The 14,886-nt window shown below is 33.2% G+C and overlaps 2 protein-coding genes across 4 annotated transcripts; one reads left to right on the plus strand and one right to left on the minus strand.

The window, feature by feature from the left end:
- Positions 1 to 1,694: 1,694 nt before the first annotated feature.
- LOC105128410 (KH domain-containing protein At1g09660/At1g09670) lies at positions 1,695 to 9,518 on the plus strand. Of its 2 annotated transcripts, none has more exons than XM_011030063.1 (8): positions 1,695 to 1,898; positions 2,018 to 2,175; positions 4,870 to 4,955; positions 5,705 to 5,844; positions 7,012 to 7,146; positions 7,224 to 7,340; positions 8,715 to 8,858; positions 8,966 to 9,518. In XM_011030063.1, exons 2-8 carry the CDS (start codon positions 2,072 to 2,074, stop codon positions 9,122 to 9,124), a joined length of 885 nt encoding a protein of 294 aa, XP_011028365.1. In that variant the 5' UTR covers positions 1,695 to 1,898; positions 2,018 to 2,071; the 3' UTR covers positions 9,125 to 9,518. The 2 variants fall into 2 exon arrangements, with proteins under 2 accessions (XP_011028365.1, XP_011028364.1); XM_011030062.1 differs by having other exon boundaries at positions 1,696 to 1,898; positions 2,021 to 2,175.
- Positions 9,519 to 11,775: 2,257 nt separating this feature from the next.
- On the minus strand, positions 11,776 to 13,223 carry LOC105128411 (uncharacterized). Of its 2 annotated transcripts, none has more exons than XM_011030065.1 (3): positions 13,014 to 13,223; positions 12,429 to 12,709; positions 11,776 to 12,111 (listed from the first exon to the last, which is right to left on the minus strand). In XM_011030065.1, the coding sequence occupies exons 1-2, from the start codon at positions 13,087 to 13,089 to the stop codon at positions 12,468 to 12,470; spliced, it is 318 nt and encodes a 105-aa protein (XP_011028367.1). In that variant the 5' UTR covers positions 13,090 to 13,223; the 3' UTR covers positions 11,776 to 12,111; positions 12,429 to 12,467. The 2 variants fall into 2 exon arrangements, with proteins under 2 accessions (XP_011028367.1, XP_011028366.1); XM_011030064.1 differs by having other exon boundaries at positions 12,434 to 12,709; positions 13,014 to 13,220.
- Between the last annotated feature and the right edge of the window lie 1,663 nt (positions 13,224 to 14,886).

The raw sequence follows: 14,886 nt of genomic DNA on the forward strand, positions 1-14,886 counted from the left end.
CTAATGAAATCATTCCTGTTTGTTTATGTTTTTTAAAAATGTTTTTGAAAAAAATAAAAATAAATTATTTTTTTATTTACTTTAAATTAATATATTTTTAGTGTTTTTAAATTATTTTTATGTACAGGTGTTAAAAATAATTTTAAAAAAATAAAAAAATATCATTGATATATATTTTGATATAAAAAATTATTTAAAAAATAACCATAATAATTTTATTCCTTGACATGCTTGCAATAACTTTTTATTAGAAATAAAAAAGCTATTAAAATATAAAAATTAATAAATATTATAAAAATAACTCTTAATATCCAAGAAGAAAATCCTTATAGACGAGAGTCTTTTCAAAGCTTGTAGTGATCCAAGACATTGTTTTATAGATTATTGTGCTTTATAATTGTCGTGAATCACAAGAGATACAACCCAAGTTTACAGAAATGAAACATCAAGGTTTTAGTGTTTGCTTGCTTTATTTTTTGAAAAAAAGTAAAAAATCTTTAAATTTTCTATATTATTTTGATATTTTGTTATAAAAAATATTTTTTTTAAAATAAAAAATACTATTTTAATATATTTTAGAATGATTTTTTTTAAAAGTAATTACTGTCATACTCATAGTTTTTAAACCTGGTCTGGTGGCTGGCCCGGTTCAAGGCCTGGGTTTCAGGTTTTGACCGGGTCGAACGGGTCGGCCAGGTCAATTTCTATTTTAAAAAAAATTCAAAACGACGTCGTTTTAATAAAAAAATGAATAAAAGTCAACGGGTTACCACCGGGTTTTGTCGGGTCGGCTGGGTCACTCCGGGTCATGGCTTACCTTATTTTTTCATCAACCCGGCCCGGTTTCAGGCCGGGTCACGAGTCAACCCGCCGGGCCGGGTCGGGTTTTAAAACTATGATTATACTTTTAAAAATCCTTAAAAGTCGTTACATGTTTTTGTTGTAAAGTGTATCGTGCAATTCACAAACATTTATTGTTTTGTTTTTTAAAAAGACATGAGAAAAACATAATGCATTTATCTTGGATATAAATTCATTATACTATAGACTACATTACAGATACAAAGTGTTTGTACCATGGACAATACTGCAATGCATGAGGGTTTTGTTTTTGTTGTTTTTTAGTCAAAAAATGTTGATAGGAGCATTATCTTTTCTATTTTTTATGCTAAAATATCAAAATCAAACACAAATCATTTCAAAAATATATTAGGTCTAGTTTGATAGCTACATCTACTGTTATTGGATATGGTTTATAATCAAACTTAAAAGTATCAAGTCTAGTTAGATAGCTAAATACAATACTATGAAGTCTGGCTAGATAGTGAAATCCAATAATATTGGACGTAATTTTATTTCTACACCCAAAACTTTTACATTTTACATCTAATACTTTATACTAGTTATATTTATTTTATATTTTAAAAAATTATTTTTGAGCACTGCAGAGCGAATTAATATGCCAGTATATCTATAGATCACGTTAAATTGCATAAAACATGTTGTCTTGTGAAACTATTTGTTTAGTGTATTTATTTATGCGCCCATATTATCATAAAATACTAAATGCAAAAATGTTTTTAATTTTTATTCCAAAACAAAACAATAGAGGTCAAACTTAAGGAAAGATCGAGCATGGAAGAGCATCATTAATCAATAAATACAGCAAAGCAAAAGGAATCCAAGAGAAGAGAGAGTGTTTGTTGGGTTGGAGTTAGGGCTTTTTGTCTCCACACCGCACTGCCACAGCTTGCTCACCTCCACTACCACTCCAAAGCCAAGACCCAACAACTACTAGCAATATAAAAGGCCAAGAAAGAGAGTGGCATTACTTCTCTTTTCTTGCCTCTTAAATCTCTGCCTCCACCCCTCCCCCCCTCTGCTCCCATCCACATCCAGTAAGCCCTCGTCCTTTCCTTTTATTTACCTGCTTCGGCTCTGTTTCTTGTTTCATTTATCTTTTGACGACTTGTTGGTGTTTTAATGTTCTTGTTTTCCTTATTTTTTCTTGTTTAAGCAGCTACATACAGCAGTAATATAACTCCTTTTCTGTCGTGTGTGTGGTTGTGTGATGGGAGAGAGAATCCCACCTGGGAGTTACTTCCAGTACCCTCCCTCCGGAGTCCATCATGCTTCTCCTCACAGGTCCACTTCTTTGCCTTCAGATCTTGAAAGGTTAGTTTTCACTCCTCATGTTTAATTGTCTTGCCGATTGATCTTTGTTATCTTATTATCTTGAAAGGTTGTTGCTTTCTCTTGCTTGTATATCATGGTGTTTTTTTCCCTTTTTATGTTATGGCGCTGTGCTATGATTGATGGTTTCTATCCTTTTGACTTATTTCATGCTATTTTTGGTGTGGATGATGGTGTTGTTTTCACTTCGTTGTGTTTATTTTCATTAAACTATCATGTTCTTGTCTCATAGAAAGAGGATGTGTTTGGTTTTTGGTATTGGTAACTTCTATTTTAAAAGATTGTTGCAGTTGAAATTGAAGAAAACTCTTTCTTTTGTTCTCATTTGAGAGAGAACTTCATGGATGATTTTCTTTTTTTACTGCTAAACCACATGCTAATAAGGGAAATCAGAGCAAATATTTCTTGTTATAGTGGTTCACTCTCTCTTGTGGAAAGAGTCATCATACACTGATGTTATTTCAAGCGGTTCTTCTTGTATTTTTGTGATTATCATGCTTTTCAATAAATGTCTTATTCTTCTTTTGCCCTGCTTTACATGCCGAGCGCTTTCTTTCCCAACAAAATTTGAACTTTTTCCCTAGATTATTTTTCTTTTTCATTTTAGTGTTTTTGTTCCAAGCATCTGCAAGTCGTTATGGCATGATGCTTCTTTCATTTCTCTTTGAATCCTATGAAATCAATAACCATCGACATCAATTTTGTGTATAAAAAGAAAAATCCGTTGTTACTTGTCTAGATTGAATTATTTTTCTGTTTTCTTTAGCATAAAGATCCGTAAATAGATTGTCATGTATAGCCACTTCAGTCGTGCTTGTCGTTTCTCAAAACTCTCCCTTTGGAGACCCAGTTTACCGCCGCCCTTTCTTTGCATCAGCGTTTGGTTGGAAAGAAAGAACCTAGTGGAAAGACCAGTTATCCAAAATACTCAATCCATCTGAACTTAACAAAGTCTCATTACTATTCTCACAAGCTCAGTTTTATGGACCTTTTTTTTTCCTCTTTAAATATTTTGTGATTCTGAATCAGTTTTTTACCTCTTCTACCCATGCTAATTTTGGCTCACTGCTCTAGCACGAAGCTACTTTGATCCAGGTACTCTTTGCTCCAAACAATCCATGGGGTCTGTATCTGATGCACTTAAAATTGTCCTAGATGACCCCATATTAATCTATCCTCAATGGTTGCTGCCTTCACCATCTCGTGGAGTCTTTCATCTCTTGCTAGTTTATTTTTAGGCGTCTAATATCATCCTCACATCCCCATCTCATGTGTGCACATTTATTGAAATGGTGCTTCTTTAACTCCCAACATTTCTTGCGCTGAATCCTATATCTTAAATGGTCTAGCTGTAGTTTGTAAAATTTACTTTCCAACCCAGTTGCAACTTCTCAATTGCAAAACTAGCACTCTTCTTGTTCTTGTGTATTTCAGTCCTCGATGTCAGTTCTTCTTGTTAGATTCTGCCATTTAGGAAGTGAAATGTTGATGTTGAGACCTTTCTACTCAAACTAACGGCAGCTTGTTCACTTTCCTTGACATCACTCAAGTTGCGACGTGTAATTTCATTGTGGTTTTGCTTCATTTGGAATCACTGAACTTTGGAGTACTCCATATTCCTACTTTTGATGTATCCAAACTCAAGTTGTGACATAGTGCCTGGTCAATTCATCTGTGACCAAAGCAAAACAATATAGTGGAAGAACCTTAAGGTAATGCTGGTTGGGGATTCTTCATCTTGCTCCCAGTGGTCCTCAGTAAACCGGTTGGGAGATTCTTAGAAGATCCATAATAAAAGTAATATTTTTCTTTTATGAAGCTGTTAGTAACATGGTTTAATTAGGGATGGTCAGGGAAGCCATCTTTCTTGGGCATAAAATAACTGTTATGGCCATTGCAACTAGAAACCATTAGCTTTTTAACAATTTTTTAGTAATCCGTGCATTTAATAATCCTATAACCATGCAAATTCCTAACAAATTTGTACCAATAAAGAAGTCTCAGATCTTCAACCCGAAGAAAAAAATAAAAAAACGAGAAAAAAACTTATATCTTGACATTGGAAGCAAAAAATTCAAGGTTGAAACTTCATTGAGGCGGACACTTGGAATAACAAATTTTGGTGAAAAAATTGGGTGGGGAGCTATGAGGTGAAAAAACTTGAAAAAAGAGTAATGGAAACATATACTGACAAAATAGGAGCTGTTGGGTATCTGACGGCCTTGAAATGTTTCAGAATATTGGCCACGAGGATGTGATGCAGTTCATCACTGAAAACCATTGAAAGGCAATTTTCTATTTATTATTTGCTGTTCACGTAATGTAATGGTTGGCATTTAAAACCATGATTGCTAAGCTTGTATTTTGAATTGTTGTCTTTTTCTGCTTCCTTTCACAGATTATACTTGTGAATAATTTTAAGAGTATCTATCTGCATATCATGAAACATTTATCCATGATTGCAGTTCAAAACTTCAAATGTAAAAAAACTTACCATCTAAATTACTATTGTTATGCACAATTTGAATCATGAAATGCCTTTCATCTCCAGTGTGTCCGTACCCACAATCCACAATGCTAATCTTGCTGTAAAAACTCAAATGGTTATTTTATTTTCGTGACCACTATTTCTTGCAAGTTTTTACATATGTGATTTAACTAGTATAACAATGACAGATATTTGGCCGAGTTATTCGCAGAGAAGCACAAGTTGGGGCCATTTGTTCAAGTTTTACCAAATTGCTGCAGGCTTCTTAATCAAGGTTACTGGATCATAGCTTATCTTACACAATACAGACTGTATATACACAATTGCTTATTGGTTGTATCACAGGTGTTGTTTTCTTTTGAATGAGTGATTTCAATATTGACACGCATGGTTTCTGTAAATATACCAGCATTTATCTGTGCATGCAATACCGGTACTTGAAAGCATCATTACTTGTTCTTTCATGATTTTAAAGTAGATGATTGCATGCAGATCTTTAGTTTCGTTATACAGAGAGGACTAGCTTGAATACTTGACACACAAATGGGAAGGGAAACCTCACAACATTATATCAATGATGAATGCAGCCATAGGGAGGCTATTGCTTAATGGATTTTTGGCACAAAAATATTTACCTTGAAGTTGGCAGTTTTTATTTATCTGCACATATGTTCTTGTCTGTTTGGACCTTTATTTACATGTTTCAATTATACATCATGATGCCCTCAGTTGATCTCCTGGAAATTCTTGAACTATTAGTTTTCTAGGAATACAGCAGATATCACTAATAGTATTCTCTAATGGTGTTTATCCGCATGCTTGTTCTTAGCTGCATGAAACATGAAGTATATGTTTGAGCGATGCAATCGTAGTTCCCATAATTGATCTGTGGGAAATTCTTAAAACTATTAGCTTTTAGGAAAATGCAGGCATCACTCAGAGTAATATAACTGTCGACTGTACTAAAGAGTTTTGTGTAATCCATACTACATGCTTAGTTGGTATACTTTAATGTCACTGCAGAAATCAGAAGGGCATCAGCTTGCAATCAGGGTTTGGTAGATCATGAAAGATATGATCATGAGAGTCCATTTAGGTCATTAGGTCAACATTCAAATGGAAGAACGATGGATTTGGAGGCATGGTCTGCTATGCCAACTGAGGTAATGCAAGTTTGTGGTTTCATGTGTGACTTGGATACTCTTGGTAGTTAGTATGCTATACAGGAAATGAATTTTACTTGACTTGCTTTTTAACTACTACATGACGATCCTGCTATTTGGCATTCTTGCTTTTTTACTACTGGTACTGTAGTGTTGTATTAGCAGTTTGTTTAACACTTTGTTGTGAACAGAATCACTTTGCATTTTTGAATCCGAACATACAAAATGGCTTGTTGTGTTCTGATTACTTCAATTTAGCTCATTCCTGTATCTCTTTTCCCATGTCACTTGTTAATTGCGTCGTTCTTTCATACTTTCTGACACAACATTTATTTGGCTATCATATTACCTCCCTCAAATTTCTTTGGAAGTTGGTTGTTTGATTCTTCATTATTTCCCTATCATGCATATTGAATTGAGAAACTGAAGAAAATGAACAAAAGGAAGACATTACTTAAGGCGATATTTCTAAGTTAATAGTACATCTGCAATGAGCTAGAAAAACAGTGTTGAAGATTGATGTGAATTGGAAAATTTCCTTTTCCCTCTTGGAAGCAAATCTTTGTTACGTGTTCTATCTTTTTATTGCAATATGGTAGGGTTCTTTGACCTTGAGTGTTTGATGGGAAAGCAGTGAATTTGAAAATTGTGCTATATCATTTTTTTAGAGAAGTTGATGTCCTTAAGAAACTGTAATTTTTGTGAACTTGCAAGAAATTCTATGAAGTTCCAAGATATGAGTAGGTGACTTCTATTGGGAGTATGCATGTTGGATAAAATTTAGAAAACCAATGTCCTTATCATCCAGACAATGTAACTTGAATCCTCATCATATATGTAAGGCCAGTGAGTACTCGCGAGCAACTTGGAAAATGTCCTAGACTATTTTTGGTTGTCTGAATTGCATCTCCTATGACTAGTATTTGACTTAGTGTCGTGGCCTGCTTAGAAAAGAAACATGATATTTCATGGAGGAAGAAAGTTGTTTAGGATTGGGTTAACTTCCATGGCATATCTTGTACAAACCCCCATCTGCTGCGATACCTGAGTAAAATTGGTCTCCTCTTCTCAAGCCCCAAAATGTCTTACTTTATGATAACTATGACATCTTAGTTTTAATTTCTTAAACAAAATAATAGAAAATCCACGTGTCATGTCTTACTGCAGGAGAATGGGCATCTTCAAAGAATGGCCTCATTTCCAGCTGCTTCAATGGGTTGGCCTGGGGTCCCTGGAATTCCAGTCACGCCTGTTGTAAAGAGAGTAATTAGACTTGATGTTCCTGTTGATAAATACCCAAGTGTAAGTCCAAGATGTTTCTTGAAGTAATGGAGATATGAATTAATTATCATTTCTAACTCTAACCTTGAGTTTGGCAGTATAATTTTGTTGGCCGAATCTTGGGACCACGAGGGAACTCCTTGAAAAGAGTTGAAGCCTTGACAGATTGTAGGGTGTATATAAGAGGCAAGGGCTCCGTAAAGGATTCTCTAAAGGTATGAATGATTCTGATTTGTTTTCTATTTCAAGTGAATTGATAAAGTTAGATAGTTAGGTTGCGTGTCATGGTGAATCTGAAGTGAACTTGGTAAATGACTATAGCTTCTGCTTGCTTTTGTATGACATTATGTTAGAAATTGAAATTTGTATTTCAAGTATCGTTGATTTCTATGGTTTCTATTGAAATGGGGTGGGGGTCTTACTATCCTATTTTTCTCCTAGTGCAATCTTCTTAAAAGGGACATGTTAATTTGTAGGTGATCCAACAAATAGCTCTCTGCGACTTGTTTAATGTTGATGTCCGTATCACTTTGAACATTTATATTCAGTCGTCCATTTATGAAAGTTTTGATCAGTATCTGCACCATAGTTATAGTTTTTACTGAGTCATGCTACGATCCCAATGACAGAAATTTGACATGTAGTTGCACCTGGATACTGATGTTGTTTGCAGTTGTTTTGCTATTTGTGTTAGTATTCATGGAAAGAGTCATAGAACACAATTTTTTGTTCTTTTTTCTGATATAATATCTAGCCTTCAAATCTATTTTGATAGCGGATGTTATTCACATTTTATTATGTATATTGTTCAATTTATATTGAGGAGACTTAAGTTGGTTGCTTGCATGCATTTTATTCTGTTTTTCATTGTAAACTATCATGATGACCATCTGTGCTGTACTTTACAACTTATCATGGGTGATTGTTGGTTTTTGATGTCTGAGTCTGACTACTTGGCCACCGTAGTGCTGAAATTGTTCAAAACAGGAAGACATAAATGCCATGCTTAACTTGTTAGCACCTCATTTAACTGTAGAAAACTCAATGCAAAGAAATGGAAGGTGGAACCCATGGGCTGAACCTGTTCCTGCTTTCCATTAAAGAATGAACAATACTACTTAGTGTGTGCTTCACATGCTTGGGTGTATTATTTATATACTAAATTTCACGCCTCATTTAGGAGAGTTTGTATTTTATGTTAATGTCCAGGAGAGGTAATATGACTGTAAATTAGTTGATCAGAAATACGACTATAGATGAGCCAGAGCTCCAATGATCCATTTTTGTATATTATATTTTCAATTCAGTTGCTTTCTTTGGTAGAGATATGGTACTCATATTTAGGAATCACAATGTTTAATGTAGAATCACTTTTTGACGACAGTGACGCAGACCATTTATTTTCTGTGATTCAGAATGGAACTTCAGTTAAATATTTCTTAAATCCCTTGAAAAATAAAGCTTTTGTCATTGTCTCCTTTGATAAATGATTTGTTGATTGCACAAGTAAGTTCAATGATCATGATGCCTGTTTTCCCTCTTTTCAATCGTTCCCATAACTCCCATGATTGACTATGATTTTTCTCCAGGAAGAAAAACTAAAAGACAAGCCTGGATATGAGCACCTTAATGAACCGCTGCATGTGTTGGTGGAGGCTGAATTTCCAGAGGATATAATAAATGCCCGCTTGGAACATGCAATAACCATATTAGAAAGCCTCCTGAAGCCTGTGGTATGGACATGAATGACTTGTGAATTTTGCTGTTAAATTCTAGGTCTCTGCCACAGCTTGCTGATTTTCTCTTGACTTGTACTCATTGCTATGCTCTCTTTCTGCAGGACGAATCCTTGGATCACTATAAGAAACAGCAATTGAGGGAACTGGCTTTGCTAAATGGTACACTAAGGGAGGAAAGTCCAAGCATGAGCCCTAGCATGAGCCCAAGCATGTCACCCTTCAATACTGCAGGAATGAAACGAGCCAAGACAGGAAGGTGACTCTGGTTTATTCATTGCTGGATGACGGCAACTGATTTATTGAAGCCCTAATGGCTTCTTGATGCTTGGAGGGACCTTCGGAGGCTGAGCATTTGGCGTTCGGCAAACTGAACTACTGTGTGTTGGGCATAATTGCTTGGAAACTTCCGCATGTTATCTTGTCACTAGTTCTGTTCAATGTGCTTTAGTGTGTATCAAATAATCTCCAATTCTTTAACGTAGTATTCATTTGAGCATGGAATTATTCGTTTCATTAGTGAAATAAACCACTTGTAATCAATAATTCAGCTAGTTCTTTCAAGTCATGTGATGTACCTTCACATCTACCTGAAGACTTTTGCACCAGTAATTCTATTATGTAACATCATTATCTCAATAAATGCACTAGTTTGACACATATGACTTGTAGCTCCCTTTTTCTGCTATATTGTTTACATTTTACCAGGGCTATATTTTCAAATTTTAAGGAATAATCAAGATAACGTAATCCTGATTGTAATCTAATCAATGAAAAGAAGCTAATCAAGACCAGCTGATGAAGACAAGACATTGATGGAAACATGCACTCATCCAACCAAGAGAATAAATAAAGGATTTTGAATTTTCTGTTTTCGAGTGTTAGCATGCTTATAGGACTTGATTAGAAGGTCTCCTTGGCTCGAAGACCCGGGTCATGGGTTAAAGTGTTTAGTAGATTGAAAAAAACTAGGTTTTTTCACCAAGTTGACTAGTCCATCTACTAGGTTTTTTCACCAAGTTGACTAGTCAAAGTCTTTATACGTTACAATCGTATCAAAGTAGGACACCATCGCCTGGAATTTTCTAATTTTGTCAAGCCTTGTGCTTTAATATAAACTTTTCCATCAATGATCATCTTTGAGTTATGTTAAAATTCTTACCCAAATTCCAATTGTTGACTGCTTCCCTTTCCACCCTTGTCTTGGTGAATATGCTTATGGTCTTTGCAAGTAACAAATCTCCAGCAAATTCAAGAGTACATGAACATACTCTTGCTCTGGTAAAGTTGATTGATATCAATTTTACAAGGAAAAATAACACCCGATGCTATACTACAATCGCAAATAACATTCTTTGAATGTCTGGCGTCTTACCAGACAGACCAAGAATAGGAATATTAACGGCGATAAAATTCGGAATTCGATAACTATTTGGTCTTTGATACAAGGGAATGCTCTCTTGGCACAACTGCTGCCACCACCACCACCCCACAAGGGCTGCAACCAACTTGCCACGATTCCAGTTCTTGTGGTGGCCTCCACCACCGGTAAAAGCACACCACAACCACTCTATGGTTTGTAAAGGTGCCATGACAACTCTCTAATCCCAAATTGGTGAGGTATCCGAGTAAATACTGACTTGTACGACTTTTAGGTAGTGTTTTAAAAAGAAATAAATTATTTCAAAACTATTTTAGAGATAGATTTATATTTATATATCCATCTCCATCCCCGTCCTCCAACCAAACACCTAACACATTTCTTTTCCTTTTGTATCTACCAGTTCTGTCGTGAGATATCAAGTGGGAGGAAGGTTTTGGACGCTCATGTGTTGAGAAATTCTCTTTAGGGTAAAAAATGAATTAAGCTTTTTGTTCATGATTGGATTTTTTTTATATAAAAAAACAGACATTATTTATTATATTGTGAAGCATGTGAAATTTTATAGTTATCCCTAACAATGTAATATCTAAATCTAATAAAAAACTCACTATTTTCATTCTTGCTTTTTTTTTTCATTTCTCTTTATCTTCTCTTATTCTAGTTAAATATGTGATAATATTTCACAAAAATTCTTTCAATCAAATAAATTCAAAATATGGACTTGCACACCTTTATTCACTCTGCTTGAAACTTTTAAAAGGGTCAAGGAAACCAATAGGAATTTTTGAAATCTATTAATATAACAACTAGAATCTTAAACTACAAGGACATGAATGAAAAATTGACGAGTCTTTAGGGGCAAAAACACGTTTACCCAAATTTCCATGCTCACTTTATCATTATGTCCCTAGTTGCAAACCCAAGAATATGAAGTCATTTTCTTGGATTAGAAGCAAGGCAGGAAAAAGCTTCTCATGACCAAAGATCAAATTTTTTAAAACTTTTCTGCAACCAAATGCAGCCCAGTAAATTCATAAAAAAATTGCTCAGCAGCTCATGAGAGATACAAGATGTGTATGGGGAAAATTTTAATCACAATGAACAACGATCTCAAATAGACCGATGATGCATGAAGCCATTATAAAGTTTTGAAATCATTGAAAGAAAAAGGAAGGTTAGAAAAAGTGTAAATTCATTCACAGCAAGTTCAGAAACTATGTAGTTTCAAACTCATTAAAAGCATATTCGGGTATTAAAATACTGTTCCAACACAGCCTGTATTCATTCACAACAAGCCTGTAAGGCTGTTACGCAGCTTGTATTCATTCACAACAAGCCAGTAAGGCTGTAACATTCAGACAATATTTCTTCATTTTCTTTAAGGATTTTGAAAAGAGAAACTGAATATGTCAAAAGCCAGCGAGTGGGCATACACATCCATTATGGGATAAAATATGGCTTGGAATTGAGGCTAGAGTAGGTGCCATAAACCATGAACACCAGCATCAAAATTCAGAATACAGAAAGTTGCATCAACTCATCCTTTCTGCTAATATGGAATATATATAAATATTCAAGATGCTTCACATAAAAATGGTTTAATTCTACACACTTCGATGTGCACCAGAATAAAGAACTCATCTTTTACAAACTGGGAATAAGACTCGTAGAACTTACACAGTAGAATTTCACTTCTCTTAGTAATCAAAGAATTCAAATTCATGAAAAGTTTTCATTTGAACATGACATGAAAAGTAATACAGTATTCAATTGAAAAAAAACATCTAACCTCTGCACAGGGATCACTACAGCCCAATCTTGGCTGACGGAGGAGCAAGTTTTCCTCCAAACAAATCTCTTTTAAGCCTGCACAACATAACCAAGGTTAGAACATAATATTGATAGCCAGCAAGCATCAAGATACATACTTTCATTCACAGCAAAAGCTAAATAACCTAGTGTTTTAATGTAAATTCAAAATCATCTATAAGTTCAGAAAAATAAATCAATCGCATAACATCCGCAGAAGAAAACGCACTTGCACAGAACAACCATACAAATGCCTGCAAGTTTTAATCAACAAAAGAAGCAAAGTTACGTGCTGAATTAAGAACATTTTACACATTAACCAAACCTACAAAGAAAGCAGCAAAATCTCTCCAACTGGGAACCGAAAAACACACCTTACCTACAATAAACTCAAGTTGCAAGAATTAAAATTGTCAATCTCGAAGGCCAAGTTCAACTTCAAGCTCATCATCCTCTTCGAACAACTTCAAAAGACGGGCATACTGCTCTTCCCTTTTCTTCTTTTGCCAAAACTTGAAAAGGAAAAATGCAAAGAACCCTATTGCCACAACGAAAACAAACACAATGGCAATCTCGGGCCCATCATTGTTTTTGGATGCAGCATGCGGATCAGCCTTCGTCCCATTTTTTGCACCGGATGAGTCATCTGAGATACCTGGAAACAAGGAAAAAAAAACCTGAAAGTTACATGCACTACATAGTTTTTTTCTTTTTCCCTTTTCTATTCAATGGATTCTATGAAAATTGAAGCATTATAATTTATCTATTTTTTATTATTTACCCACATGCAAATTCATAAAATAAAATAAAAATAAATCAAGCCCAACAAGGAGAAATACAAGCATAAACTATACAAAAAAATTAAAAATAAAATCAAACACAATAATTTTCCTTTCACTGTTGGCAATTAAAGATTGGTAAAGAAGGGAGAAAAGGCGAAAGAGATCTGAGAGACAAACCTGAAATGAAAAGAAGAGAAAGTGAAAGGAAGAATAATAGAGGTACGGATCTGCTTCCTCCTGAGATTTCACTCATTGCGCTCGCTCGCTCAAAAGGGAGTGCGGAGAGATGGGTGTTTTTAAGCGTATGTAATGGCTTCAATCAATCAAGAAGCAGGCATGTTACAAGGAGGAGGAAAGGTTGTGTTCTTTTATTTTTAAAACTATGTTTTTTTTTATATATATATATATATATTGGAAGTTGTAAATCTCTATTAGGTTCGGGTTTTGAGTAAAATTTAAAGAAAAGAAATTAAAATTTGGGCTGCGTATAAATATTAATTTATTTAACTTAAATTTAAAGATTAATTCAAAATAAATAAATAATTTTAAAAAAATTAATTCAAAATAAATAAATAATTTTAAAATTTTAAAAAAGTATATGTCTGATAAGTCAATTATGTATTAAATAATTTTAAATTATAGTGTTTTTATTTGGGTTTGTGTTATAAATACCAAATAAATATTTTAAATCTCATCAAGTAGGGTGCAGAGTTTAAGTTTAAATAATCATTTTGGATTCTAATTTAATATAAATAATACAAAATCTAATCCATAAATATTAATTGATATCCCTGTATTTCATGTGGAGTAACACCACTTAAGGTATTATCTCTTTTTTGAGTTCCAAAAACTTATTAATTTTATTTTAAATATAATAAATATAAATTAGTTGTTAAATGTTTTCAATAAAAGTGTTAAAATAAACTCCAATTTACTTCAATAGAGAATTCAATGGAAGCACTTAACAAACATGTGTACATTGGATTGAGAAGTGATATTATTTAGCATAATTTTTTTTTAAAAAATAAAATGATATAATCAATCGATTTGAGGCTCATTTGATAATGTAATTTTTTTTAAAAAAATAAAATGATATAATCAATTGATTTGAGGCTCATTTGATAGCGGAGACATTAGAAGATAGGTTAAGGTTTTCCCCCTTCTTAACCGTTCCTTTTTGTTTTATGGGTAAATTATAGTTTAGCCTCTCTATTTCTTTATGATCTTATTGGTCATTGTATAGGGTTTTTAAGATAAATAAATTTTTCTTAGTTATTTTTTTATTTTGTTTAGAAAATAAAATATTATTTTTAATAATTTATTTTTTCTAGTTTGTTTAGGTTGGTTTTTGAATTTGTTTAAGGAATTATAACCTCTTAGAGAAGCAAATTATTTAAAAAAATATTCAATAATAAAAATTTAAATTAAAGTTTATGTGGTAAATCTATTTAGTATAATTCTATATTATTTTTGCTCGTTGTTTTTCTTGTGTTGTTTTTATATGTGTAAATTAAAATTAATATTATAGCTCATCAATTTCTTTGGTTATTTACTTGCTCTGTGTTATAATAATTTTGTATGAAAAAGATAGCATAATATGACGCGTTTATATAAAAAAGAATGAAGAAGTTCTCATAGATAAAGAAATGTATAAAAATAGATGATAAAAAACATATAGAAATAAATTACATAATTAAAAAGAGCTGTTTAGAAACTAGTGACTACATGTAAAGATAAATTACAAAATTAACTTGTCAATTAGTGAAGGTAAGAAATCTAGGGGACCGTGAGAAAAATGATCATGAAATACATAATGAATTTTGATAAATCATTTCAAAGACACGAGTAGAGAATATAATTTTTTGATCGAGATAAGTATTATAAAGACTTTGATAATTTCATTTAAGACAAGATGGATATGAATTAATATTTTTCATTAATTTGTATATAATATTTATTTTAATAATGATTATATTTTTAATGACCTTATTAATATTGACATCATTGATAAGTTGAAGATTAAGTGTATATAAAATAAAAAAGACACTTA

This window comes from Populus euphratica, unplaced genomic scaffold (assembly GCF_000495115.2).
Source record: "Populus euphratica unplaced genomic scaffold, PopEup_1.0 scaffold14.1, whole genome shotgun sequence".
Lineage (NCBI taxonomy): Eukaryota > Viridiplantae > Streptophyta > Magnoliopsida > Malpighiales > Salicaceae > Populus > Populus euphratica.